At 38.0% G+C, this 26,896-nt stretch overlaps 5 protein-coding genes and 3 non-coding genes across 9 annotated transcripts; 7 read left to right on the top strand and 1 right to left on the bottom strand.

Annotated features, from left to right (window-relative positions):
* The first annotated feature begins 463 nt into the window (after positions 1–463).
* On the top strand, positions 464–3,688 carry LOC137731105 (sulfite oxidase-like). 2 transcript variants are annotated; one of them, XM_068470186.1, is made up of 12 exons: positions 464–595; positions 676–791; positions 1,634–1,696; positions 1,784–1,820; positions 1,911–1,992; positions 2,087–2,205; positions 2,281–2,376; positions 2,468–2,578; positions 2,669–2,770; positions 2,909–2,956; positions 3,061–3,276; positions 3,349–3,688. In XM_068470186.1, exons 1-12 carry the CDS (start codon positions 521–523, stop codon positions 3,463–3,465), a joined length of 1,182 nt encoding a protein of 393 aa, XP_068326287.1. In that variant the 5' UTR covers positions 464–520; the 3' UTR covers positions 3,466–3,688. The 2 variants fall into 2 exon arrangements, with proteins under 2 accessions (XP_068326287.1, XP_068326286.1); XM_068470185.1 differs by having other exon boundaries at positions 2,909–2,960; positions 3,065–3,276.
* A 126-nt stretch (positions 3,689–3,814) lies between these two features.
* Positions 3,815–6,848, bottom strand: LOC137731104 (probable arabinosyltransferase ARAD1). The gene is made up of 4 exons (XM_068470184.1): positions 6,109–6,848; positions 5,290–5,586; positions 5,097–5,192; positions 3,815–4,602 (listed from the first exon to the last, which is right to left on the bottom strand). Exons 1-4 carry the CDS (start codon positions 6,616–6,618, stop codon positions 4,177–4,179), a joined length of 1,329 nt encoding a protein of 442 aa, XP_068326285.1. The 5' UTR covers positions 6,619–6,848; the 3' UTR covers positions 3,815–4,176.
* A 3,457-nt stretch (positions 6,849–10,305) lies between these two features.
* On the top strand, positions 10,306–17,599 carry LOC137731101 (uncharacterized). Its single transcript, XM_068470180.1, has 21 exons — positions 10,306–10,842; positions 11,024–11,109; positions 11,205–11,306; positions 11,509–11,615; positions 11,699–11,799; positions 11,959–12,046; positions 12,571–12,659; positions 13,013–13,152; positions 13,254–13,410; positions 13,531–13,666; positions 13,855–13,951; positions 14,387–14,516; positions 14,859–14,918; positions 15,061–15,179; positions 15,333–15,457; positions 15,758–15,982; positions 16,083–16,243; positions 16,601–16,764; positions 16,899–16,981; positions 17,071–17,156; positions 17,303–17,599. The coding sequence occupies exons 1-21, from the start codon at positions 10,630–10,632 to the stop codon at positions 17,444–17,446; spliced, it is 2,613 nt and encodes an 870-aa protein (XP_068326281.1). The 5' UTR covers positions 10,306–10,629; the 3' UTR covers positions 17,447–17,599.
* A 4,563-nt stretch (positions 17,600–22,162) lies between these two features.
* Positions 22,163–24,754, top strand: LOC137732142 (large ribosomal subunit protein uL22z-like). Its single transcript, XM_068471442.1, has 7 exons — positions 22,163–22,242; positions 22,374–22,410; positions 22,536–22,576; positions 23,833–24,063; positions 24,154–24,256; positions 24,345–24,412; positions 24,507–24,754. Exons 1-7 carry the CDS (start codon positions 22,240–22,242, stop codon positions 24,570–24,572), a joined length of 549 nt encoding a protein of 182 aa, XP_068327543.1. The 5' UTR covers positions 22,163–22,239; the 3' UTR covers positions 24,573–24,754.
* LOC137733081 (small nucleolar RNA snoR74) lies at positions 23,083–23,224 on the top strand. Its single transcript, XR_011068399.1, has one exon. It is a non-coding gene; the product is annotated as a small nucleolar RNA snoR74 (small nucleolar RNA).
* LOC137733082 (small nucleolar RNA snoR74) lies at positions 23,267–23,407 on the top strand. Its single transcript, XR_011068400.1, has one exon. It is a non-coding gene; the product is annotated as a small nucleolar RNA snoR74 (small nucleolar RNA).
* LOC137733080 (small nucleolar RNA snoR74) lies at positions 23,448–23,590 on the top strand. Its single transcript, XR_011068398.1, has one exon. It is a non-coding gene; the product is annotated as a small nucleolar RNA snoR74 (small nucleolar RNA).
* Positions 24,755–25,883: 1,129 nt separating the features above from the next.
* Positions 25,884–26,835, top strand: LOC137731015 (signal peptidase complex subunit 1-like). Its single transcript, XM_068470053.1, has 3 exons — positions 25,884–25,996; positions 26,284–26,321; positions 26,446–26,835. Exon 3 carries the CDS (start codon positions 26,446–26,448, stop codon positions 26,725–26,727), a length of 282 nt encoding a protein of 93 aa, XP_068326154.1. The 5' UTR covers positions 25,884–25,996; positions 26,284–26,321; the 3' UTR covers positions 26,728–26,835.
* The last annotated feature ends 61 nt before the right edge of the window (positions 26,836–26,896 follow it).

Genomic DNA, 26,896 nt, shown 5'->3' with positions numbered 1-26,896 from the left:
TTTGCCAATAATCCTCGTCGACACGAAAGCTTGGCCACTAAAACCTGGAGAGGCGAAAAACAAAGATGACTGGGCCTAAAAATAATAAAATAATTAAAATAGTAATTTTACAAAAATATCTTTTGGATTCGTAGTTTCGTAAAATCTTCGTCGTAACTCTAATTTCAATTCTGCTTGCGCCCACGCGTTCGTAGTGACGAGTACTATGATAATATGTTGAGAATGGTTCATATGTGTTATGATACGACGGCCAACGAAGGTCAACCTTGCCTCTAGGGGCATTTTTGTCAATTCACACTTTTAAAATTGATAAAATCGTAAAATTAAGAATGTGTTGTTACAATCTAACAATTAAATATCGGAAGTATAAGAACCTCACAAGCGCCGCCACCACCACCACCACATATAAATAGAAACTTCAAACTTGTGGTCTCTTTTATTTTCAGCATTTGGTTAACTTTAACGAAACAAAACCCCCTGCTTTTCTCTGTGTTTCCTGTTCGTTGCATTTGTAAGTAAAATGTCAGGTCTAAGAGCCCCTTCTGATTATTCTGAGGAGCCACCTCGTCATCCAAGTCTCCTTGTTAATTCCCAGGTCGGATCATCACATGAATATTAATGTCATTATTTTATTTATCCATTTTCTTGTCTATGTATCTGTTTTGCGTCGTGCAGGAACCTTTTAATGCAGAACCACCACGTGCGGCGTTAATAGAGTCGTACGTGACACCGGTGGATTTGTTCTACAAACGAAACCATGGCCCTGTCCCTGTCGTGGATGACATTGAAAGGTTAAAAACATCTTACCATTTTTAGAATAATTTATTTATAATAATTTGGCTTTTTAGCTAAAATAATCCCTGATATTTGTTTAACTTCTCACTTTGGTCCCTAAAATTTGAAATCGATAGAATTGGTCCTTGAGTTTATCCACAATCAATCATTTTGGTTCTTCAACGAAAAATCTCCATAAAATAAGAATAAAATGACAAAAATACCATCAATTTTTGTTAAATCATTTTGGCTATTGTTTATATATTGAAGGTAATTTTGTCATTTTGATCCTTATTTAACATAATTTTTCACCTAAGGTTCAAAATGATTAATGGTGGACAATCACTTCTATTGATTTCAAATCTTAGGGAACAAAATGATGAGTTAGGCAAATCTCATGGACCATTTTGGCAAAAAACCTAATAATTTCAAAAAACATAAGCTTGCTAAGTTGACTGTAGCAACGTGCTCTTCTCAAAGCTCGAGTTTGATTCTCACTCTTCGTATTTTAGAATAGATTAGGAGGAGAAAAGACTTCAAACCAATTTTTTCTGTACTCTTTTGTTCAATTTCATGAATTTTCAATTGTCTACTCCAAAGCAATGTTATGCCATTTTATATTTACTTAATTAGTGTAGTCCTCGTGACGACTCTTAATATTAGTGAGAAATACTTCGAGAATTGAACTAAAGAGAAAGACGTCAACTGTTAATGTTTGTTGCAACAACAATTGGGTTCAAAGTTTCTTTTGTTCTTCAAAACGGTGTTTTGAGTGTTATTGACTACGGCAATGGAGTTTTTGTGGGCTTGTTTGTGAAGAACCCGTTCATTGACGGCTACAATATATTTGGCGGAGCAGGTATCGATTGTCAATATGCGGTTTGGTGGAGAAACCCTTGGAGATATCAATGGCTGACATTGTGTAAGTACTTATTAGTATATCGGAGGGAGACCTAATCATGATTAGTTAATCTGCTTAAACAATAACATTTCGGTTTTGCGAAAACAGGAATCTGCCGAAGCACATTGTGACAGCCACTCTACAAGTAAGTTTGTTAACTGTGATGCTGAACATTGTATAATTTAGTTACAGCCGCTCGATAGTAATTCGATTTGGTTTGTTTCAAGCTAAGCAGTGTGCAGGTAACAGAAGGACTGCAATGAGCAAAGTGAAAACAGTGAAAGGCGTTGGCTGGGACGTTTCTGCCATTGGAAACGGTAAATTTGCTACTATCTGTCATTAATTTCTTTCACTGTTAAAATGCGAGTGTTTAAACTTCATCGTGTTTGTTTGTCTTATGTCTTCTTTCAGCCGTTTGGGGTGGGGCTAAACTCGCTGATGTTCTCCAACTTGCGGGAATCGCTAAGTTAGCATCAGTTTCCCCGTTGGGAGGAAAGCACGTTGAGTTTGTAAGCGTTGACATGTGCAAGGTGAGCTTCAATTTTTGTGCGACATGTTAATCGCCTTACTCGGGAATGTTTTATATGGTACAATGATTTCTTAAGGAGGAAAAAGGAGGACCCTACAAGGCGTCAATACCGTTGATTCAAGCAACAAACTCGGATGCTGAAGTTTTACTAGCATATGAAATGAATGGAGAGGTAAAGGAATAGCTTGTGTGAAACTCTTTTTCTTTTGGATCAAATTTCTTGAATTGTTCTTATACTATCTGATCATGTTGCTATTTTAAAGCCTCTAAACCGGGATCACGGGTATCCGCTGCGTGTAGTTGTTCCGGGTGTTATAGGTGCGCGTTCTGTCAAATGGCTGAGTTCCATCAACATAATCGAAAACGAATGCCAGGTTGGTTTTCACAAATCCAATTGCGTGGCCTACTCTTTATGCTTGTGACTCCTGAGATGGATATAATAATTGTGTTTTGTGGTTGAACAGGGATTCTTTATGCAAAGGGACTACAAAATGTTTCCTCCTACTGTGAACTGGGAAAATATCGATTGGTCAACCCGGCGGCCTCAGATGGATTTTCCTGTTCAGGTACTTCTAGATATCAATAGTCTGCTCCTAGCCTCCTGCTACGACTCTTTTCACGTCGTTACTGCTTAATGCAGCTTCAGTATCTAACTTTACTGATATGAATGAAATAATGGATATTGTGTTTGATGGTTTCTGCAGTCTGTAATTTGTTCTTTGGAGGAAGAAAACGCTGTAAAGCCTGGAAAAGTAGGTTTTCTGTATACAATTAGTCATTATATTTTGTCACACTGCCCTGCACAATTTACTTACATTTGATGTAATTATGCACACAAGCGCGCGTTTCTGTGCAGGTAGTAGTTCATGGATATGCCGTGTCTGGAGGTGGGCGGGGGATTGAGCGAGTAGATGTATCGTTTGATGGTGGCAAGACGTGGGTGGAAGCAACCCGATACCAAAAGAGTGGAGCTCCATATGTTGCAGATGATACGAGTAGTGACAAGTGGGGATGGGTGCTTTTTAAGGCTGAGGCTAGTGTCTCTCGCAGCACTGAAATCGTCGCTAAAGCAGTAAGTAACCGTTGCTTTTAATTCGACTACTTCTCTGCTCATGTTATCTTACACATGAATCTTGTTGAACAGATCGATATAGCTGCAAACGTCCAACCCGAAAATGTGGACGCCATCTGGAACCTGAGAGGAATACTGAACACATCGTGGCATAGGGTTCGAATTCACGTTGAACACACCGATTTGTGATTCTTCTGCGTTCGAATATTTTCTGGTGTACACATTGTACGCTCTTCGAGAGTTGCTCGGTGTTTCAAGGGCAAGCTCTGTATGTAATTCAAGCAACCAGGATTCTAAGCCTACTACAGAACCTGGGGATTTCAGTTGGCACCATATCACTTTGTTTCCAGTTTGACATGTTCGTTCATAAATATGCAATCATTCTCTATAAGATATGTAAGATTCATACTGATTTCTTGGGAAGGGCCGCTAATTTGTTTAGCCATCTTGTCGAAAATCAACTGGACGACTACCCAAGGATACTATACACCATTTTTCTGCATTGCACAAGCTAGAAAATATACCACGATAGCCAAAATCAGCAGCAATGCGGACAGTCGTGTTATTACAACATTAGAACTCAAATAAATATACAGTGCTCGGAAGTCCGACAACTAGCAATTGTTAAAAAATTAGTGACCCGATGCAACTGATCATCAAGAGAAAGTACCTCCCAATATGCGACTTGAAGAACGGTACTGAACCTCTCAAATGACAGAGAGAATTGGCAGGGTCAACGAATAGACAAGCCGCAAGCTATGAAGAACGCTATTGAATCTCTCAAACATTACCCGCAGAATCTGTGGGTGTTGTGGTGCCTATATTTCTTTACCCCGTTAAGGGTTGTCACTATGATGGAAAAAAGGATCTTGAATATACAACAAACGCAAGCTCCTGAAATCACTTTCTCCTCCGCCACCAGTCTGGTATTTTCAACCTTTGGATTCTATGTACAGAGAGTTTGACAGCAGAGAGCTTGTGCTTCACCTGTCTCCATAGCATATTGACTGCATCCTCTTTCTCTGGGGGGTAATTGAATTCAAAATGGTGGGAGATATTCTTAAGTGTCCTCCACATTTCAATCCATCTCTCCTTTGAAACATTACGGAGCTGATTAACCATGTAATCAGGTTTCAAAGCCTCTTTGAATGAGAAGAATAGTGAGAATTTGGTGTAGTCAATTTCATCCTCAAACGGGAGCTCAATTTCATCACTCACAATGACAGGAACACAGTGGCTCACAATAGCATCAAATAGGCGACAAGATGAAGGAGTGTCTCCAGCAGGATGCAGACAGAATTTTGATAAACGCATCCGTTGCGTAGACTGAGATAACAGAAAGACAAACGAACGAGAAACATTAGAAGTTATATTTATACATTAATAAATGAATCATTCCTCAAACTTCTGATGGCTACCAAAAAAATCCTCCTATGCCAAGGGAAAGTTATCCATCCGAAGGAAAAAGCAGATCACATAAATGTAAGTTTCCAACCTTCCATGCACCCTCAACCTTCCCGTCTTCTTTATGTGAGGGCATATATTAAAAACCTTCTTGAATAAACTTAAAAGTAAGGAATTTATTCTTGCGATCATTGCATTAGATATTCAGATAGAAACTACAAGTAGGGGGACTACGGTAAGCACATAAATAGTTTTAATAAGAAGGCTAAAGATCATAAAGAAATGTAAATGATGCCAAGGACGACAAAGAATCATTTCCAGTGACTAGTGTTTAAAACCATATTTTCCAGGATAAAGAATATGCACGAAACAATATCACCTATGACCCATTATAAAACTCCATACTCAATGCATACCGATTTTATGTTCTCTCCTGTTGCAACACTTCGCTCATAGTGAACATCATCATAACCAGCTAAGACTTTTGCCAGTTTAACACGAACAATGCCTTCCTGCATATAACAAGACCGTAGATAATCAATTGTAGATCGAAGTACAAGGTTTCAAGATGGGATGCTGTTATTTCAAGCAACTTTGAAGCTAACATACATCTTTCCTGTATGTCCTTCCCTGGAAGAACAGAAGCGTAGTACGGGACTCAAATGGATCTGGACGGTCATCATCTGTAAAGGAATCCACAACATGTACGTATGGGGTGACCACATCTTTGCTCAGATTTGACATTAAATGAGGATACCTGCCAAAATCTACAACAATCTGAATTGACGCATTGACCTGTGGTCGAAGAAATCTGAAAGCATTGGGATGTGTCAAAGGGATAACATGGTCTCGCCCTCCAGATCTTTGCCAGTACTTTGATTCTCCCAAGATTTTCAATAAATCTATCTGAAATCAGAAAAAAAAAAAAAAAAAAGTTTAGTCATAACAAGACTATGGAATTCCACACAGAAAAAGGTCAATTGGAAACACCACAAGGATCTATTTGACAGTGATTTGAAAAATCGGTAGCGCTAGAGAGAGGACTTAAACTTTGAGAAGCCTGTTGACAAAGACCAAGTAAAGATAACAAGTGGAGACACATTCTAACTTACTAAAAATTGTTCTACAATTTCTTGTATAAATGAAGAAATCAAACAAGGCCCGGGTCTCGAATTCGATATGTCAGCTACACAAGAAAATCCCAGTTTTTACATCGCATCTAAGCTCAGCTAACCACTTTAATCTCAATTTCAGCAGAAGACTCTGTTCAATTGCCTACAAAACTACAACTTAGAAATGAAACTTTCATGTCCAATACAAATAGGGTAAACAAACTCAATCAAGCCACCGGAATTCGATGTTTTCAACGACCCAATTCAACACCCAACTATCAAATTTAAAAATCAACAGTCAAAACCCAATGTTTACCTGCAATTGGCGATCAATCCGAGTAGCCGGGTCTGTCATGTTGTGCCCATGAGTATTGAAGCTCAACGAAGAGAAAAACGGCACAAAGAACGCATCGGCCAATTCCGGATCAGAAACCCTAACCGCCTCTCTCCCGTCACCGCCATTACCGTCGAACAAAAGCGAGCCCATCATCCAGTACTCAATACTGTGCTGCCTCTTGAGCCCGGAGTTCTTTGGCCACGGAGGCCAAGTCCGGGCGGTGACAGGAGTCTGGTCTGTGCTCCGGCGGTTCATAATTCCGACGTTGAAGCGGCGCGGGAGATCGTACATGTAGACCTTGAGAGGCGGGGAGGTGGTGGCGCAGAGGGACTGGACAACCGGCGGCGGCGATGAGGGGAGGAGCGGGAGGAAGTAGGATCGGATGTCGACGGTGCCGATGAAGATTGAGTAGGTGAGGAGGAGGAGGAAGGCAATGATGAGGGCGAAGGCGGCTTTTCCGTACATTTTGTGAGATCTGGCGTTTGGCATTACTGGGTGCGCGGGCAGTATAATAGTACTGGGACTCAACTGTCCGTTTGATTTGGTTAGGGAGGCAAAATCGATGCACTTTTCACGCCTTGGGCCATTGCTTTGCTTCAAGCATTCATTTGGGACTTGGGAGGAACAAAAGAAAAAAAATTTCTAGTCAGCACTCGGTAGAGAGATTTCTTTCTTTTGAAGACACGAACTGGTACATCACTTATCATAATACAAGTGGTTGAATTATTAGAAAAAATAAGCAAAATTTTAAAATCCAAAGATCAATTTTACTCAATTTTATTTTATTCTTTATTTAGCACTAGGCTCTTGTGCCGTTCTACTAGTGCCATGCGGTTTTTAGAATATTTCTGATTAACAATTTCCGTCATAAGTGATATTACTATAAAGAGAAAAACCCAACCATCAAGCCAATTGACTACTTACGAATCCTCGACTTTTTAAAATCATTTAAAATCCGATGTTCAAATATAATTACGTGGATTAACATAAAAAATACAATAAAATTCCTCCAAATCCTTAAATTTTTAAAAAAACTTTAAAACTTCCAAACAACCCAATCCTATTTCTAGAATTTTGTATTAAAGCATCTCCAACAATATTGGCCAAGTTTATTTTAGAGAACTTTAACAAAAAACTCTTGGTATTGTTCACTTTAACGAAAAACCATATTTTTACACTAAAGAGTCAATACTGGTATTATTCACTTTACCTTTTATTTTGTCCTTATTGTTAAAACTCAAAGTTTTCAAGTCATTTTCATTAATTTTCCTTTTATTTTATTGTAGCTAGCCAAATAACTCAAATGTTAATTTAGTTGTTCATCAATTCCAACAACACCAGCTATTTTATGTTAAGTTAAAATACTTTAATATTATTTTTTCATAAAAATAACAATCCAAGCCCTTTTTCTTCTCTTGAAGTTTATAAACAATGCAATTTTATAGTTTTTAACTCTCTCTCCTCCTTGTTAAATCTAGCTAGTTATTGTTCACAAAGTTAAGATAGTTAGGGATTTAGCTAGTTTGTTGGAGCTTGATTTTTCTATAATTTCTTGTTAAAGTTACCCAAAAAATCTTATTAAAGCATATCCAAAGGGATTGTCAAATTCTAAGTAGAGACACCACTATGCATATTTAACATAAAAAATCATTACAAACAAAGTATTATTTACTGACTCAATTTGAAACCTTTGTATTTTTTTGTCAAAGAAGTTTTTTGTGATTAGAAGTCAAATTGACATTAACGCCAATTTTATTTTTGATTAGTTTAATGACGGATCCCTTCTTCCACTAGCATTTCAAACAATAAAAATTTGGTTTCAACAATTTTTCTAATAAATACAATCATTTAAAGCTTTACACTATAAAAAAACAATTGAGTTACAGAAACACAAAATTTAAGGTAGATTATAGAGGCTTTTTAGGCAAAAGGATCGTGAAAATTGACATAACTTCTCCCCTTGGTTTCTGAGATTTGAAATCGATAAAAGTGATCCCTGATTTTGACCACCATCCATCATTTTTGTTCTTTTGTGAAAAAAACTTTCATTAAATAAGATAAAATGACAAAATACCCTAATTTTGTCAAATTATTTTGGCTATTGTTTATTAAATTGAGGATAATTTTATTATTTTGGTTCTTATTTAACAAATATTTTAATAATCAAAATAATTAATGGTGGAGAATTAGGACCACTTGTATCGAAGTTTAGAAAGCCAATCTATAATTGGCACATCACGCAGGCCACGAGTCTGATGTCTTATATTTTGTCTCTTTTGAGTCCATTTTCTAATTTTTTTAACACTTGTCCCTCTATTTAACTTCATATCTAACACTGTTAAATTTTCAATTAAGTTTAATTAAAAAAATAAAAATTGAAGTTAAACAAAAAAACCAAAAACCCAACAGCAACCCTTCCCAACCAACATTGTTTCGCAACCACCAACCCCCAATCTCCTCCCCACCATGCTTGTCAGCTGCATTTTCTCACCATCGGCAAGGTTTCCTTTGTTGGGGATATATGATCTAATTATAGTCCAAGCATCCTGTCTTTCTATTTATCTCTCTTCCTCTCTCTCGTCGGCGAAACCAAATCGGATCTTAGAGTCAGTGGCAGAGCCATGAATTTAAGACAATGGGGTCAAAAGTTGAGCTTCCATTATTAGACATAACAGGCCAAAAACGCAGGTCTGACGATCTGTAGGTTGCCAGGTGATAGATTCATGGTGGTGGGAAGATTTAGCACGGGGAAAAGAGGTGCTGATGGAGTGATGGCTAACAAATGGAGCCACATCTCCTGTTGGACCCTAAACTGCTTCTGGTTCCAAGGATAGACGACAGCAAGTGGAGCTCCAATGGATGAATTGTTGCTGCATCGAAGAAGAAAGAACAAAATAAGGGTTTAGTCCCAACGGCTAGTTTTCAGTTTAAATGCTTTGTATGTGTGTGTGAGAGTGACAAGTGTACACTTCAGATTAGATCACTTAAAACCTCAATGAAGGACCATGATCAAATCTGGAGGAGAATGGGTGTAATATTTGTTTAAATTCTCTTGTCCCCCACTCTTAAAAAATGTTTTCGGAGTTGGCAATGCACCAAACCCTACAAACATTCCTTATTAAATGAAGTAATGGCAGGTGCAATTTGCACAGCCTTGTAGTCGTCCAACATCTCTGCATTATTTGTTCCATTTTTCTGTACAGTTCTAAACCCCATGAAACTAATCAAACAAACACAAACAAACTTTATCAGCTCCTTCTTCTTCTTCTTGTTTGGCCACAAGGTTATTGGGGTCAAGGAATCCCATTGCCCCCATCTTGGCTCCGCTAGTGCTTAGAGTCGTCTTCGTGTCGGTTCAAATCTCAACGTTTGTTCAATCCTTACAGATTTCACCATCGCGCGGGGTTTTCTTTATTTGCATTTATCTCTCTTCCTCCCTCTTGTCGGCAAAGACGAATTAGATATTAGAATTGTATTTGCGTCGGTTTAAATCTTGATGTTCGTCGTCGGTTCAAGCCTTACAGATTTCACCAATATTCAGTTGATTAGATATCTTCCTTCAATCCCCAAATCCCAATAACTTGAAAGAATGTTTGCTAGTTCTGTAGTATGCCGATTGGCGGCAATGGGTTGTAAAGGGTGGAACTCAAAAGTTTATTCTTGGTTTTTGTATTACTTTAATTTTTGGTTTTTTTTTTAATTTAATTTTATAAAAAGTTAACAGTGTTAAATTTGAGTTAAGTCAAGAGAATACGTGTTAAAAAATTAGAAGGAGGGACACAAGAGAAACACGAAATAGGGGACAACAGGCTCGTGGCCCATATATATTGAGTGATATGTGTGTTAAAAAATTAATAACTTAAAAAATAAAATTTTTCATCACTTCTATTAAAACACGTAGTGCACCACTTATGTTTCCGTCAGAATAAAAAATTTCTTCCCAACATCCCTTATTTGGGAATCGGATCCCCTCTAGATCCAACCATCCTGAGCCCACTAATTAATGAATCCAGACCAATGAAATTTGATCTAACGGCTACAAATAGGAATCTTTTAAAAGTTATAATAATTATAGTTGTTGAATCAAATTTTAAAGATGGATTGATTAATGGGCTCAGATGGTTGGATCCGGAGGGGATCCGGTTCCCTTATCTGGGAAAGGTGGCTCTTTGCGTACGCAATTCCCCACTTTCCGACTTCCTTCACCTCTCCGAACCAAAAGCCACCACAACGATCACAAGTTCCCAACGTCCCGTATCTGGGGAAGGTAGTTTTTTGCGTACGCACTACCCCAACTCTCCGACTTCCTTCACCTCTCCGAACCAAAAGCCACCGCAACGATCACAAGTTCCCAACGTCCCGTATCTGGGGAAGGTAGTTCTTTGCGTACGCACTTCCCCTCTCTCCGACTTCCTTCACCTCTCCGATTCAAAAGCCACCATTTCCAATCGTCTCTTCACAAATCCGCACACCCACCAACTGCATAGAGATCGGGAAAAAATGGCGTTGGGATTTAGCTCCGGCGACGCGCCTGGCTTCAAGTTGCTGCTCATTCTGGTAGCGACGTACGGCCTCATGGCGGCGCTGGTTCACTCCGTACTGTACATGCGCTTCATCAAGCCGCTCGACATCGACGCCCCTCTCGATCGCTTCTCCGAAGCCAGAGCCGTCGAGCACGTTCGAGTGTTGGCCCATGAGATCGACGGCCGCCAGGTGAGCTCATTTTTCAATGCCCTCACTGTTTTTTCTCGATTTTTTGTTCAAATTGAAAAGAAAAACAATTTGGGATTTTTCCTGGGTTTGATTTGAATTCGCTATTGTAATTTCTATTGGAGAGATTGGGGACACGTTTTGGGTTGAGGTACTTATTTGTAATTTCCTAATTTGTTGATAGGAAGGGCGTCCTGGCTTGACCGAAGCTGCTCGGTACATTACAGGGCAGTTGGAAATGATAAAGGAGCGAGCTGGGTCCAATGTTAGGTCTGTAATACACTATAAAGATTGTTTCTTTTTTATTTATTCATTGTTTATCCGAGTTTCGTGTGGCAATGGTGCCAAAATTTTTATACTTGCAGAATTGAGATAGAAGAGTCCGTTGTTAATGGCACCTTTAATATGATGTTTTTGGGCCATGGCATTTCTCTTGGTTACAGAAACCACACAAATATTGTGATGAGGTAAACTATACACATTTTCGATTACTTTAATTTCTTGTCAATATGCTGCCGGTCTCAGTTTTGTCACTACTTATTGCTGTCGCTATATCTATTGTTTTGGTCAAAGTTTTAAGAATATTATGAGTAATGCAGTGGCATTGATGTTTTCATCTTGCTGCAGTTTAGTAAATTTCACTTCACATTACATTGTATTCAATGGCAGGATATCGTCAATACATTCACAAGACAATGAACCATCAGTTTTGTTAAATGGACATTTTGACAGTCCACTTGCTTCCCCAGGTGCTGCTGATTGCGGTTCATGTGTAGGTGTGTGGAAACAAACTTTCACTTGATTTTAACCATTTCTTGCATGTTCATGTCATTTTCTTTATTTTTCTATTCTTTTGCAGCATCAATGCTGGAAATAGCAAGGCTAATGGTGGATTCTGGATGGGTTCCTCCTCGGCCTGTTATTTTTCTTTTTAATGGGGCTGAAGAGCTTTTCTTGTTGGTAAGTTATTTCCATAATATTTAGTCTGGAAGTTATTGCATCATATGCTACCAATCCAGGTTTTATATAGTCTCAAAAATTAATATATATATATTTTTTAGCTTGCTATTGGCATCTGATATGTTTAAGCTCATTGGAGGTGATTTCTTATGTTATTAGGGTTCTCATGGCTTCATGAAGACACATCAATGGCGTGAGACTATTGGGGCTTTTATAAATGTGGAGGCATCAGGGACCCGCGGTCCTGGTAGGATATCATCACTTGTCAATATTACCTTCTTCAAGATGTCTAAGTTGTTTGTTTAACTTGGTAATGCTACTCCAGAGTGCATCTAGGTGTTTGTTATTGCTTTTCATTTCCCATGATAATTTGGGAGTAGTATGTCAGCTAGAATACTCAAACTACCTTGCTTGGATGACCGAGTTATAATTTAAGTTGTCTTGAAGAGATAGGATGCATTTGCTTTACAAAATATCTTTTCCAGATGATCTCTTGATGTGACCTTTATTGGCATAAGTATTCATTACATTTTGAGAGGGTGGTGCTATCCACACACCCCTTTTTACCTTCCACACACCCCCTCAATTTCCGGCCGTCGGATTGAATGAATTGAGAGGATCAAAGGACAAAAATTAACAAAGGGTGTTTGGAAGGTAAAAGGGGGTGTGTGGATAGCAATGAATTTCATTTCCAGTTTTATTGCTTAGTAAACCGAATTTTTTTTGTGCCGCAGCATTCTTTGTTGATTTCTGTACTCTTGAGTTTTGCAGATTTAGTTTGTCAATCAGGACCTGGTTCTTGGCCCTCTCAGGTCTATGCTCAATCAGCCGTATATCCTATGGCACATAGCGCAGCTCAGGTTAATGTTTTGCCTTTTCCACTACTAATTATCAATTTTGATTTTGATGTGTGCAGCTTATTCTGACTCGCTCATTCATTTGATATCTTACATTGTTGTGTTTTGTAAGTGTTTAGTTTTTCCTACTGCAAAATGCATCAGCTAACTTTTTTCGTAACTCCAGTTTCATATTAATAATGCAATTGGATAAACGGGATATTTTTACGCTATTGATTCTACCCATTACAACGTTACGATCTTCTAGTACCTTAGAATCTTTAGTGGCGATACTAATTCAGATAATATATATTTTTTTAGTTTGTCTCATTTTATAAACTGGCTTACTTCTGGATTGATTTATGTGCCATCTGCAGGATGTTTTTCCTGTCATTCCTGGAGATACAGATTTCCGTATATTTTCTCAAGATTATGGCAACATTCCAGGCTTGGATATTATCTTTCTCCTTGGTGGTTATTTTTATCATACATCCTATGATACAATGGAGAGATTATTGTATGCATTACATCTGCTATTTTGGTACATATTTACTTAATTTGATTTTTCAAACCACTTCGTCCCTAAGCACTTCCTCTGATACATTCCAATGCCTCCAGACCTGGAAGTATGCAAGCTCGGGGAGAGAATTTGGTTAGCGTAATTAAGGCCTTCACCAATTCTTCTAAGCTACAAGTTAAACATGAAAGAGAGTCGAATGCATATCACTATGACGGAGAACGTGCTGTTTTCTTTGATTATTTATCATTGTTTATGGTATGGTACCAAGCTGGTGATTTGTAGTATTTTCATGATACTGTTGATTTGACAAGTATGTGCTCGGCTGATATATGATATATGATACTCGTGCTTTCTCTCTCATGATGAGTATTACAGATTTACTATACGCGGAAGGTAGCCAGGCTACTTCACAGTATTCCTATTGCCATTTTCTTAGCTATGCCATTTTTTTCACACAAGCAGAATCGTGGGCTTGTTTCTTGGTTTTCAACTTTCTGCGATTTTACGAAAGGTAAATCCGCTACTTTTCAATGTAAATACGTTCCTTATTGCTAAGAGTCCTACTTTTGCACCCGACAAATTTGGTTCTCTACTTAGTGGGCAGAATTCATTATGTAACTTGCGTTTGTCTTCGTATTGAAATATTTGACATCTTATCAAGAATTTTCAACATTGTTGTCCAATTTGTTAATTTTGCAGGAATGATTTTCCATGCTACTGGGATTTTTCTGGCAATTGTATTTCCAATTATCTTTGCCATCCTGAGATTGCTGTTCACTAGTTGTGCTATGAATTGGTTGGTTCATGTTCGTTGAGTTCTTCCTTTATAATTTATAGTCCTGTTAGCATTGTGCTTTTACAAGATTATGAGTCTAGCTTTTAATCAATATTGAAACTTTTCAGTAGAATTTAATTACGCTCATTGATCAGACACTTTATTTCAGCAGTTAAGCTTCATATCATTGATGAAAGGGCTGCCCGTTTTAGTTTGTATGGTTTATAGTGATTACAGATAAATTTCTTTCCACTGAAATGGTGTGTCTCGCTTGGTTGAAGTTCTGGATCATAATGTAAAAAAAAAATCAAGTTAAATGTATAATTTCTAGTCCACTAGTTCTAGCTCCTACAAAAAAGAAGAGAAAAGAAATCTATCTAAGCTCCTGATATGTGTATTTTGAAGATGGAGCTTTGTTCCTTGAAACTCTCACTTACCTTTTGTGTTCAAATGCAGGTTTGCTCATCCATATTTGGCTTACTTGATGTTCGTCCCCTGCTCACTTGTTGGTATGTTGATTCCTAGAATTATTTGGAGTAGCTTTCCCCTCTCTCAAGATGCATCAGCTCTCAAGTCTTTAAAAGAGGTACTCTTATGCACCAGACAAGACCAAGTTTATCTTTTTTCCCCAATAGAAGACAATTATGGAGAAATGCTTTTTTTTTTCATTTATTGGTTGAAAAGTTATAGATTTCTTTAAAATCTCATTGATTACATTATCTGGTTTGTCAATCAGCTTGCATATAATAAGAAAATGTTTTGAAACTATGACCTACTAAGTTTAGTGTGGGCTTATATTTCTGCCTTAGAAATTAATTTGGTGGCATCATGTCTCTTTTTCAGTCTGTAGACCTATTGTCTAATGTCTGTGCAGTAATCCCAGCATGTTAAGTTAGCAAATCAATCATCATACGTCTGAATCTTGCAGGCTTTATCTGATGAAGCGAGGTTTTGGGGAGCATTTGGATTATACGCTATATCAACTTTGGTAAGTGGCATAGTTACTTTTTTCATAGTTTCACTTAAAAGTTTTATTGATCACTTAAAAGGATGAATCATGAACTTAAGATGCGTAACTCATATTTGTTTAGTTAAACCTGAGACAGCTAAAACTATTTTAGTGAAAGCAGGCTTACCTTTTGGCTGGGCTTAGCGGAGGCTTCTTGACTTTTTCAATATCTACCTCTATGCTTCCTGGATGGATTTCATACTGCTTATCAGTCAAATTATTTGGTCACCAGTCACTCAGGTACCCGTTTCCAGAGTTATTAAAGTTATAATTTAATGGGTGTTTTTGTTTGTGTGTTTCCTGTCTTACAGTTCTCAGTAACATTTTAGTCCTGTTCTCATAGTTCGAAAAGAAATTACAGTTCTTTAACAGAATATATATCATTTCTCTCAGGTCAACATTATTTTACGTGTTACCTGTACTTCCATGCCTTGCATACTCTGTATATTTTGGTGGATTTCTTGTACAATTTGTGGTTGAAAAGCTGGGTATGATGGGTGCTTTGCCACCTCCATATGGTTAGTATTTTTGAACTTTCCTTCATTACTGCTGTTATGTGTTACCTTCACATATGAGTTATTATGTTCTTCAAGTCAGTTTTTTTATTGAATCAATATATGGTGGTTTCCCATTTTTATCATAGTTGGGAGATTCAGTTCTCTATGGATACGTTGTGCTTGCAATAGAGCAAGATTATTAAGATTTTGTTGTTAAATATGGTTCATTCTGAAACTTTGAATTATGCTGCAAGTACTTTGGATTCCCGTTATTCAAGAATTCACAAAATCTTCTTTTAATCATCAGTTGCATTCTTGCAGGTTATTTTGTTCCTGATGTTGTGATAGCAACAACAGTGGGAGCTGTGACTGGTTTGTGTGTAGGCCCTCTGATACCAATCTGTGGTCGCTGGTTAGCTAGGTCATCCATTTTGCAGGTTTTGCTGCACATTAGTGTGCTAGGCTTGGCTTTGTCGTCTCAGTTCTTTCCATACAGTGTGGACGCTCCTAAGCGGATTCTTTTCCAGCATACGTTTCTTACTGCAGGTATTCAAGCTAGCAAAATGATTAAGTATAATTCCAAAATGCTTTCCTTTTGATCAGATTTATCCTAGATCCTATGCAAACAGTTTTTCTTGCGTGGCAGATGCAAATCAGGTTATGGACTCCAGCTATGATTTTTCTGTTGTAGATTCCAATTCTTTACTTTTTGTATTCAAACATGCACCGGAGGTGGCAAAGGAATTGCACATTAGTTCAGAGTTATCTTTTGAAACTGCAAAGTTATCTCAGCCGGAAAATTTTATGGTATGTAAGATTGTAATGAGTTTACGTCAATTAACTATTAAAGACAGCCTTCCATGACCTTTTTTTATATTTATACTCTAGTTCTTATCCTTGAGATTGGATCACTCATCCTAAGTATTATCCATGGTCCTCATGTCGTGCACTTAGTCATTGTTCTTTGTGTCTGATTAATCACCTGAATGATTTTTTTACTGATGAGCCTAATATGTACTCGAGATTCAAGAGCAGACCTACACTTTAGTCTTACTGTAAACCATGGATAACTTGTTCATGCAGGTCAATTGCTATGTTCAGTTAATTGTTCAACATTAATTGCGATGAAAGATTATCTGATGGCCTTTTTGTATGTATGTGCAGGGAATTTTTCCTGTGTCTTTTTTGTTCTCAAGAAGCTTGAAGTTCCCTGCAAAAAGTGACAGTATTTTGAAGCAATACAGGCAGTTCCCCCATCTGTCTACTTATGAGCCGCATACGGTTTTCATTGAGGGATCTCGCAGAGTATACTTGCAACTGTCTTTAGGGTAAGTAGAACAAACCACCACATACATGACCTACTATTGGATACTGAATAGGCTTTCAACACCGTTTTTCTGGATTCTTTTTATTAATTTCAGTTGCAAGTTTTAAAGTTTACTGTGTGATACCTTTCTGTCAGTTCCTTAAAGGAGGTTTGGGTTACCGTCCTCAACATAACAGGCCCTTTATCCAGTTGGTCATTTGCAGACAATACACTTCCAGGTAACGGAAAGTTTTTTGCGTTTTGAGTTTCTTATACACATTTACCTTTTCACATGGTGTATGCTTATGCTTGAGAAAAATTGGAACAGCTACTGTAACGAATGACGGAGGTCCACCATCATACATATGCCGGCTTAGTGGAGCTAGCTCTGAGAATTGGAACTTCTGGTTAGAGGTAAAGCTCTTTTACCTGGTGTTGGTTTATTTTCTTTACTGCTCATATCGCAAATCTCTCTGTCAGCTGCTTTAGTTTATTTTCTTTAGCTGCTCATATTGCAAATCTCTCCGTCAGCCGCTCAAGTTTGCTTGCGATAATTGCAGGCTAGGGGATCCGACGGTTTGAGGGTTGACGTAGCTGTCATAGACCAATATATGGTTGACGAAACAAAGAAGCTGAGAGGCCTTTTTCCAGAGTGGGTGGATGTCGTTGCTTATTCGAGCTTCTTGTCAAGTTATATCTTCTAGTTTAGTTTTACTTTACCACCGGCAAGTCCAAAAATGCAAAAGACAAAGCGATAAATTTTTTTTTCTTGAGAAGAAACGATAACACTTCAACAAGAATTACAGAATAGTGGATAAGAAATCCACCATGTAGCAAAAGCCAAGACCTCTCAAACAGATCTGATAACAAGTAACATAACCTCAACCATAATCATTTTACGGCTGCTAACATATCCCGCACTATATGAGAAAGAGAATGATCCTTGAACTCATTCGAAACTGATGCGTGGAGGGTTGCCCAGTATCTTACTCTACCCCATAGTTCTGCTACCCCCACCCCCATTATAATCTTCAAAAACTCTTCTGTTACGCTCCAACCAAATGTTCCAAAAAACTGCCAACATCAAATAGCCCAACAAAGCTTTAGCTTTCCTCCCCTTTCCTAAAGCCTCAAAATTGGTGCTTAGAAGCTCGAAACAACCCTTTGGAATGACCCAACTAACTCTAACTTCCTGAACCAATTTCCATCACAATTGTATTGAGTAAGAACAATGGAGAAAAATATGATTAACACTCTCCTCAGATTTACACAACTGCACCAATGGGGAGAAATACAAATAAAAGGCCTTCGCCATTGAACTTGATCACAAGTATTGACCTTCCCAGTAGCCACTAACCACACAAGAACTTTGACCTTCAGATGAGCTTTTGATTTCCAAATCTGAGAAAAAGGTGGAAAATGTTGCACAGTTCCATTGTTGCTCAAGAAAGAGCAATAGGTTTTGCAAGTGAACAATCTTGATAAGTCTAGTTTCCACCTTCTCTTATCCGTTCTTGATTGAATCAAACGAACATTTTCCACCTTCTGTAATAACCTAGCTGCCTCTTCTATCTCCAACTCATTCAAATTTGTTCTGAAATCAAAATTCCAACTCAAAGAATGAAGAGAAAAATCCACAAAACTTGAAATGATCTGGTTATGCATTCTCAATAACAAGAATAATCTAGGATATGGCTCTTTCAATGGTCCACCTTCCAACCAATCATCCTCCCAAAACCTCACCCTCTTCCCGTTGCCCACCTCAAACTTGCAGCACTCTAGGAACGATTAAAGACCAGACGAAATATCTTTCCAAGGGCTATGACTTGAAACACGAAACGAAGGATTTGCATCCCACCCATTATCCTGCAACCTGTACTTGCTTCTTATCACCTTGTGCCAAAGAGAATTTGATTCCTTTGGGAATCTCCACAACCACTTAGCCAATAACGCTTCATTCCGTTTCCTCAAATTCCCCACACCTAAACCTTCTTCCTCCTCACTTTTAATAACTACCTTCCATTTCACCAAATGGTTTTTCTTTCCTTCCCCTACCCCTTCCCAAAGAAACACTTCCAGTAGTTTTTCTAGCCATCCAATCACCTTGCAAGGAATTTTGAACGAAGACATGTAATAAATTGGCAAACTTCCCAAAACAAATTGAATCCAAGTTAATTTACCACCTCTAGATAAGAAAGCCTTCTTCCAACTTTGAAGTCTTTTTTCCATCTTTTCTACAACTGGATCCCAAAAGGTAAGTGTTCTTGGCCTTCCCCCAAGAGGGAGACCCAAATACTTTATTGGTCAGCTACCCACCTCACAACCCTAGGAATCTGCCATCCTTTTAATTTTCTCACAATCTGAGATTATTCCAGCCAGAGAGCACTTTGCTTCGTTAATTTTCAAACCTGAAATAGTACAAAATAAATTGAACAACTCTAATAAATTGTTCCAAACTTCCTCAGCCCTCGCCAAGAAAAAAAATGGTGTCATCATCAAATTGAAGATGTGAAATCTCCACCTTTTCTTGCCCAATGCACAAACCTTTAATCAGACAATTCTCTTGTGCCTTTTGCAACAATCTACTCAAGACATCAACTAATAAGGTGAAAAGAAAAGGTGACAATGGATCACCTTGTCTCAAACCTCTTGAAGCTTTAAATTTTCCTATAGGCATCCCATTGATCAAAACTGGGAAATTTGCAAAACTTAGACAACCCTGACCCATTTCCTCCATCTATTGCCAAAGCCTTTTCATTGTAAGACTTCATCCAAAAATCTCCACTCCACATGATCATAAGCCTTTTCAAAATCAATCTTGAACACCAATCCCTCCATTTTCTTCTAACTCACCTCTACTACAACCTCATTTGCAATGAGGACCGCATCCAAAATTTGTCTATCTTAAATAAAAGCTCCTTGATATAGAGAGATTGTGCTACCCATAACCTCCCTTAGTCTTGATGCAAGCACTTTCGCCACAATTTGTATAAACTAGTAACTAGGCTTATAGGCATGTAGTTCGTCACTTTCAAAGAATCTGACTTTTTCAGAATAAGACAAATGAATGTTTCATTTGTCACTGCATTTATTATCCCTTTCTCAAAGAACTCCTCCATCACCTTCAAAATATCCACTTTCAAGATATCCCAACAATTTTGAAACATTAGCAAAGAGAACCCATCTGGACCTGGCAACTTATCCCTTCCACAATCAAAAACTGCTCTTTGAACTTCCAATTCCTCAAAAGGCCTCTCAAGCCAAGTTGCCTCAGATTCACTTATTGAGCACCAGTTAATGTCTTCCAAACCCCAACACACCTCTTCATTGCTGCTAAACAGGGACTTGAAAAAGTTAACGATTTGTTTTCTATCTCTTCTGCATCCTCTACCACTCCACCATCTTCCACTTCCAATCTTTCTATATAATTTCTCTTCCTTCTTCCATTAGCTATTTTATGAAAAAATTTAGTGTTACCGTCCCCATCTTTAGCCCACTCCACTTTACTTCTCTGCCTCCACTTCACTTCTTCCTTGAAAGCCAAATCTTCCACAAGGAAAAGTAACTCTTCCCTCTTTCTTTTTGAAGCAACATCTAACCCTTCCATCCCTTCTCTCATATCTAATTCCTCTAAACTAGCCTTAGCTTCCTTAATATCTTTCTCGACATCACCAAAAACCTCCTTACTCCATCTTTGCAACTTCCTTTTTAGAGCTTTTAACTTGCTAAAAAATTTATAACCCTCCCAACCCTCAACATGCTCAGATTGCCACCATTGTTTGAATTTGTTCCTGAAATCTGGGTGTTGTAGCCACATGTTTTCGAACCTGAAAGGACTTGGCCCCCATTTCACCTTGTTAGTATCCAACTCGATTGGACAATGATTTGAAATTACCCTTGCCAAAGCCTTTTGTCTTACATTTGGAAAGATCTCTTCCCATCCAACAAAGACCAAGTATCTGTCTAACCTCCGACGCACTGCTTCTTCTCTAAAATTTGACCAAGTAAATTGAGCATTGAGCAACTCTAGATCTTTGAGTTATGTGTCTTGGATAAACTCATTAAAAGTCCTCATGCTTGTAGTCATCCTTCCCCCATTTGATTTCTCATTTACATATCTCACCACATTGAAATCTCCTCCTACACACCATCTTGGTCCACAAAGCCCATAAAGGCTTGCCATTTCTTCTCAAAACTCCCTTCTCTCTTTATTTTTACAGGGACCATAGACCCCTGATAGCCACCAGTCCAACCCATTCAATGCTTTAATTTTTATGGAGACTGAGAATACTCCAACCAAAGATTCAATAACTGAGATTTGTTTTGTGTTCCGTATCACTGCTATACCCCCAGATCTTCCTTGTGCAGGTGCGAAATAAGAGCATGTTTACTTGCATTTTTGGGAATGAGACATGAAAAGTATAGTAGTTCCACTTGCACTGCTATAGCTATCGCCATGGGTTAGGAACAAACGGTAGGAGTGAGGAACGAGGGTTGCTCCGCAGGCTCTTCATGGGCGCAGCACAAGCGTTCCACGTTCTCCCACTTCTCATATTTCACCACCAAGGCAAGTCCATCCACTGACTCCACCAAATAGATAGACGCGGGCTGCATGTCACGGACGACGATGTCCATAACCTGGGACAATAGCTTTCGCCACCGAAGTCCCATACCTCCACTGAGTTATCCACCCTTAATGCAAATAACCGAACGTCCACAAAATTAATTGGAAGAAGAAAATAAATTTGAAATTTTGATAAAAGTCAGAATTTACAAAATGACATGTATCGATCCTTCGTGTGGATTCATAAACAAATAAATTTAGAATTTTCACGTAGAAAAAAACTTGAATTTGGGACCTCCAATTTTCAAGTTTTAAGTTCCATGTAAACATGTGTCAATTCTAAATTTGTATGAGTTAGAGTTTAAAAATAACAAATTCCGTATTCAAATTCTATTGTTCTTTTAAATTAACCATACATTAAAATTCACAAATTATAAAAAATAAAATTCCATCATTTCAATTTCAGTTATTTTAAAATCCCTTAATAATATTTAATTTTTTCATTCAAACAAAATGTGACGGTTTAGGTGATAGGTTAGATAACACTCTTGTAGTAGTGTTGATGCGACCAAGACGACGAAGTTTTACTGCTTTGTCGACCATTGTTTTTGGGACTACATGCACAAAATTATGCTCTGAATCACTTCTCAACTTTTTAAGTTTTTAATTCCTAATTTCGGTTTATTTTTTAAATATTTATTTTTTGAATTGGTATTGGGCTTTGAATAGAGCCCACATAACAAACATTACGTGGTTGCTAGCATGAAGCCCAAATAAGCCCAATTGAGGGTCCATTAGCATATTAGAGGCCTGGTTATTACTAGGGTTTCATTCCATTTGTTTATAAAATCACAAGTCCCACAAGAACTCGCCTCTTCTGCGTCTAAGCAAAAGCGTAAACCCTTCACTGAGGCAGAAGCTCCATCGGCCGCCATGGTAACCCTTCTCACTTCCTTCCCCTCAATCTTCTATTTCTCTCTTCCTCCTGTTGGAAATTCAGTTTGTTTCTGAATCTCTGCGCCTTCAAATGCACTGACAGTGATTTTGTTTTGTATTTTTTTTTCCAGGTGAAGTACTCCAGAGAGCCCGACAATATCACCAAGTGTATATACTCTTATCGATTTACTGTTACGGATCTAATGGGTTTTTGTATACGAATCTTGGTTTTGTTTTTCCAGGAAATTTGTTTTGATGTGATTGTGGGTTTTGATTTGTTTCGATTGTTTCAGCTTGCAAAGCAAGAGGTTCTGACCTGAGGGTTCATTTCAAGGTATTGTTACTATTCTTTGTTGTTCGTAGAGTTAAACGTTTCGAGTTGCATGCTTTTGGGTTTTTGTTTTAGCATGTGATGATTTGGTTGTAAAATGTGGGATTTCTATTCGGTTTCTTTTGCCTATGTCAATGAATCTGCTCTTTTTTTTATTGTTGGGTGGAGATTCAGTAGTTAATGTAATATTTTGAATTGGTTATATCGGTCCGCTTGTTGTGGGATGTGTGTTCAGTTTACTAAAATTTGTTGTCTGAGAACAATTGAATTGGTATGGTGGCTGGGTAGAAAGTTTTACGTGTCTTGCGAATCTAGTTAAAGGTGTTTGCTTTTCCAGTTTTATGATTAGAAAAACTGGAGTTAGGAGGTAGCGAGTTTTAGAAGTTTGTACAATTAGCTGAAGGTGAGAAAAAGGTTGTGATTTCATGCAATTTACTGACTTAGCACTGATTCAAACTCTGGTGGTTTGGTTCGCATATATACATGCATTAATTTGTCGAACCCTGATGAAAAAAGCAGGGCTCTGTTGCCTTCTGTGAACTGAGCTCCCGTATACTTCAGGAAGATCACTAGCATTGTTTTTGGGTGAACCTCTGTACTTTGCATATGTTGCATTTTGTGACTGAAGGTTCAGTTAATGACGCCACATTTTGTCATTTATGATTTTTTTCATGTTTTTGAAACCTGATTTTAAAAAAAGAAGGGTTATTTACCTTCTGTGAACTTGTCCCCCGTAAATTTCAGGAAATCTATTGCATTGTTTTTGGGTGAACCTCTTTTCTTTGCTTCTTTTGCACTCTTGTGAATGAAGGTTCAGTTCTTGACCCCACATTTGGTCATGTTTAAGATTTTTCAATTTTTCAACACCTGATTTAAAAAAGCAGGGCTTAGTTACCTTCTGTGAACTGGGCTCCCGTAAACTTCAGGAAAATCAATTGCATTGTTTTTGGGTGAACCTCTGTACTTTGCATCTGTTGCATTTTTGTGACTGAAGGTTCAGTTAATGATGCCACATTTTTCTCATGAATGTGTATTTTTGTTTATTTCAAACCTGATTCGAATTAACGATCTTGTGACGTTTTTTCATAAGACATTGTTAGAATCACTTCTGTAGTGTGTGGACAGTACCATGATTTTGCTGCCTTGCATGGAGTGTTGACACTTGTAAAAACAATTTTGTGCTTGCATTTTAGAATTTTAGAATTTTTTTAAATTACTAATTTTGAGGTTTTAACTTGCGTTGCTATTGTGTTTCACAGAACACAAGGGAAACTGCGTTTTCTATCAGAAGGATGCGCTTGGACAAGGCAAAGAGTTATTTGGAGGATGTTCTGGCTCACAAGCAGGCCATTCCCTTCCGTCGTTTCTGCCGTGGAGTTGGGCGTACTGCCCAGGCAAAGAACAGGCATTCCAATGGGCAAGGACGCTGGCCTGTCAAGTCTGCCAAGTTCATATTAGATTTGCTTAAGAATGCTGAGAGCAATGCTGAAGTAAGTTACATCATCTTACATTCTGCTTATCACTTGGTATTGTTATCTTTATCTGCTATCGAGACTAATAATTTCTAATCAATTTTTCAGGTGAAGGGTTTGGATGTTGATTCCCTAATCGTATCTCACATCCAGGTCAACCAAGCACAGAAGCAAAGGCGCCGAACCTACAGGGCTCACGGAAGAATCAACCGTAAGTTCCAACCAATCATCCTCTCATCTTATTTTCTTGTTGAGAATTGTTGTTTTTATATTGATTTGTATTGCTAAACCAATTGCAGCCTACATGTCATCGCCCTGCCATATTGAGCTGATCCTTTCGGAGAAGGAAGAACCCGTCAAGAAAGAGGTAATTTCAAGATTGTACATTTAGTACGACTCTATGTCGTTGAACATACGCGAGGCAAGTTGTTAACCAATTCGATTATCTGTTATCATTGCAGCCCGAGAGCCAGTTGGCAACAAGCAAATCGAAGAAGGCTGCTCTTAGGAGCGGTGCTTCCTCTTAGAGCGTATCATTCGTCGAATCGAAGGGTTGCTGGTTTCCTTTGATGAGGGTTTTTTGCTGCTTTTTATATAGGTTGAGATGTTATGTAGACAACTTTTGGGCCTCTCGTTGTTTTAGTACCAAATTATGTTTTGTTTGGGTAATATGCTTGATAACCAATGGTAGACATAATTTCATACTTAAGCCCCACGTTATCATGCCCCTGGTGCTGTTGTTTGTCAATGGTCTCGAATCAATGGCATTCTGTTATCTCTGCAAAACCGAAGTTTAAATTTTGGATTAATTATGTGTTTTTTTGAACAAATAATATTATTCATGTTAAGGGGGGATGGGGTGGGCTTAGCGTCGTAATTGGCTAACAATATTGTGGTTCAAATTTGTTTTTGGCGAGAATCGAACTTAAGACTTTTTATTTACAAGTAAAGATAAATACTATTAAATTGTGCTATTAAGTGATAAATTCGTTTTTGACGAGAATTGATTTTAAGACTTTTCATTTATCTTTTTTTGTATGCTTCTATAAGTGCTCCTTGGAAGTGCTTTTGTTAGAAGCAGAACACTGATTCAAACTGAAAACCAATGTTTATTGGAACAGAAACTTACATGAAAAGGGTTCATCGTCATATGATGTCAGGTGGGATAAAATTTGCATATGATAATGCATTATTGGATTGGTTATAGCCTAAATGCCTTTTAAGTAAAAATATTCCCAAATATAGCTAAATTAATCTAAAAACATATTATTTTCAAAAAGTTAATGTGAAAGGAGATTAGGCGAAAACGATATTTAACAGTTTTTGGGCCTAAAATTTAGGCCGTGCCATTGCTAAAAGTTGTATCTGATCAAATGAATAAGATGTTGGATTTCTACTCATGCGTTCAACATTTGAAACTCTTCCTTTTCTAAACTAATATAACAATTTCGAATTCTCCGTTTTCGTTAATAATTATAAAATAAAAATAAAAAGAATGGAACTTTAACGAAAAGCTTTCGATACTGTTTATTTTAACAAAAAAATCATATTTTTACACTAAAAAGACAATCATGGTACTATTCACTTTACACTTTATTTTTTCTCTATCATTAAAACTCATAATTTCAAATTATTTTCATTAGTTTTCTTTAAAAAGAAAAGAAGTTGGCATCCTTGGGTTAGAAATCGCAGGCCTAGCTAGTTGGAGAACTTTCAATTGGGCCGGTAAATACCCCGGAACTTAATCGACCCGAAATTTATCAAAACCACCAGAGCAAACCACGTATGCGCCGTGCTTATCAGCCGTCAGATTCAAAATCAACGTCCACGAACTCTTTCCGAGAGTCAACGAGCGTATCGATTTTATTTTTCTAATTTCGCCCCTTCAGAAATTCTCACACCCTCTTCCTTTATCGCTCGCCCGTGCCTTCATCAGTTGGTCCGTTCGCAGGTAAAAACTCACTCCTTCTCTCTCTCTCTCTCTCTCTCTCTCTCTCTCTCTCGTGGAATTTCAATTTCTAGGGATTTCTCAGATCCCAATTTTTGTTCGAACATTTTTCTTTTTGATTCCGTCATCGACCTTTATGAATTTGGTGCTTTTTTGTTCTTTGGCAGCTGAATAAATTCATATCCAACCAAATAATTTTCATGATCTCGTCAATTTTCTCTTTTATGATTGCTTTTTCTGTGAAATTATGGTAATGTAATTTATGCTTCCAAATTTGTTTAATTTTTCAGCTTGCAGAGGAAGAGCTTACCTCAGAGTTCATTTCAAGGTACTGTTTCTAGGGTTTTTGTGGCACAGTGTCGAATGTTGCGAATTTGCGTAATTTTGTTTTGATCCGTTAATTAATCCGAATGAGGAAGATCACTTCTTTAATTTTTTGGTATAATTTGCAGATGGATTGGCAAGGGCAAAGGCTAGCTGAGCAGCTGATGCAGATACTGCTACTGGTGTTCGCCGTAGTTGGATTCGCCGCAGGTTACATCACTGGGTCTTTCCAGACGATGGTTCTGACTTATGCTGGTGGTGTGGTTCTCACCACATTGGTCACCGTCCCGAATTGGCCCTTCTTCAATCGCCACCCGCTCAAGTGGCTGGACCCGAGCGAAGCCGAGAAGCATCCCAAGCCGCAGCCGCAGCAGCCCGTGAGCTCGAAGAAGAAAGCCTCCAAGAAGTAAGAAGTAGGTCAGTTTTTTTAAGACTGATCACAGCAATGAGATATTAACATTGTACTCAAACTTACATTTCCAGCACTTATACAATGACTAGAAGAGAATTTCATGGTATTTGCAGCATTGTGTTTTGTGCGATCTTGTTTTAATAGGTTTTGGTTTCGGATTCGTAAAT

This window comes from Pyrus communis, chromosome 4 (assembly GCF_963583255.1).
Source record: "Pyrus communis chromosome 4, drPyrComm1.1, whole genome shotgun sequence".
Taxonomy (NCBI): Eukaryota; Viridiplantae; Streptophyta; class Magnoliopsida; order Rosales; family Rosaceae; genus Pyrus; species Pyrus communis.
The sequence above is the reverse complement of the archived record's forward strand: the minus strand, read 5'-3'. Positions and strand labels throughout refer to the sequence as shown.

What these genes read in the sequence shown, in the direction of transcription:
- LOC137732142 (XM_068471442.1), top strand. An exon ending in ATGCTGAGAGCAATGCTGAA is followed by an intron (nt 24,064 to 24,153) that starts GTAAGTTACATC and finishes TCAATTTTTCAG; the next exon opens with GTGAAGGGTTTGGATGTTGA. An exon ending in AAGAACCCGTCAAGAAAGAG is followed by an intron (nt 24,413 to 24,506) that starts GTAATTTCAAGA and finishes TTATCATTGCAG; the next exon opens with CCCGAGAGCCAGTTGGCAAC.
- LOC137731105 (XM_068470186.1), top strand. Translation starts at nt 521, where the DNA reads ATGTCAGGTCTAAGAGCCCCTTCTGATTATTCTGAGGAGCCACCTCGT. An exon ending in TAATCGAAAACGAATGCCAG is followed by an intron (nt 2,579 to 2,668) that starts GTTGGTTTTCAC and finishes GTGGTTGAACAG; the next exon opens with GGATTCTTTATGCAAAGGGA. An exon ending in AGATGGATTTTCCTGTTCAG is followed by an intron (nt 2,771 to 2,908) that starts GTACTTCTAGAT and finishes TGGTTTCTGCAG; the next exon opens with TCTGTAATTTGTTCTTTGGA.
- LOC137731104 (XM_068470184.1), bottom strand. Translation starts at nt 6,618, where the DNA reads ATGCCAAACGCCAGATCTCACAAAATGTACGGAAAAGCCGCCTTCGCC. An exon ending in GAAGGACATACAGGAAAGAT is followed by an intron (nt 5,193 to 5,289) that starts GTATGTTAGCTT and finishes TGTTATATGCAG; the next exon opens with GAAGGCATTGTTCGTGTTAA. An exon ending in CAGGAGAGAACATAAAATCG is followed by an intron (nt 4,603 to 5,096) that starts GTATGCATTGAG and finishes CTGTTATCTCAG; the next exon opens with TCTACGCAACGGATGCGTTT.
- LOC137731015 (XM_068470053.1), top strand. Translation starts at nt 26,446, where the DNA reads ATGGATTGGCAAGGGCAAAGGCTAGCTGAGCAGCTGATGCAGATACTG.
- LOC137731101 (XM_068470180.1), top strand. Translation starts at nt 10,630, where the DNA reads ATGGCGTTGGGATTTAGCTCCGGCGACGCGCCTGGCTTCAAGTTGCTG. An exon ending in CACACAAATATTGTGATGAG is followed by an intron (nt 11,307 to 11,508) that starts GTAAACTATACA and finishes ATTCAATGGCAG; the next exon opens with GATATCGTCAATACATTCAC. An exon ending in GATACAATGGAGAGATTATT is followed by an intron (nt 13,153 to 13,253) that starts GTATGCATTACA and finishes CAATGCCTCCAG; the next exon opens with ACCTGGAAGTATGCAAGCTC.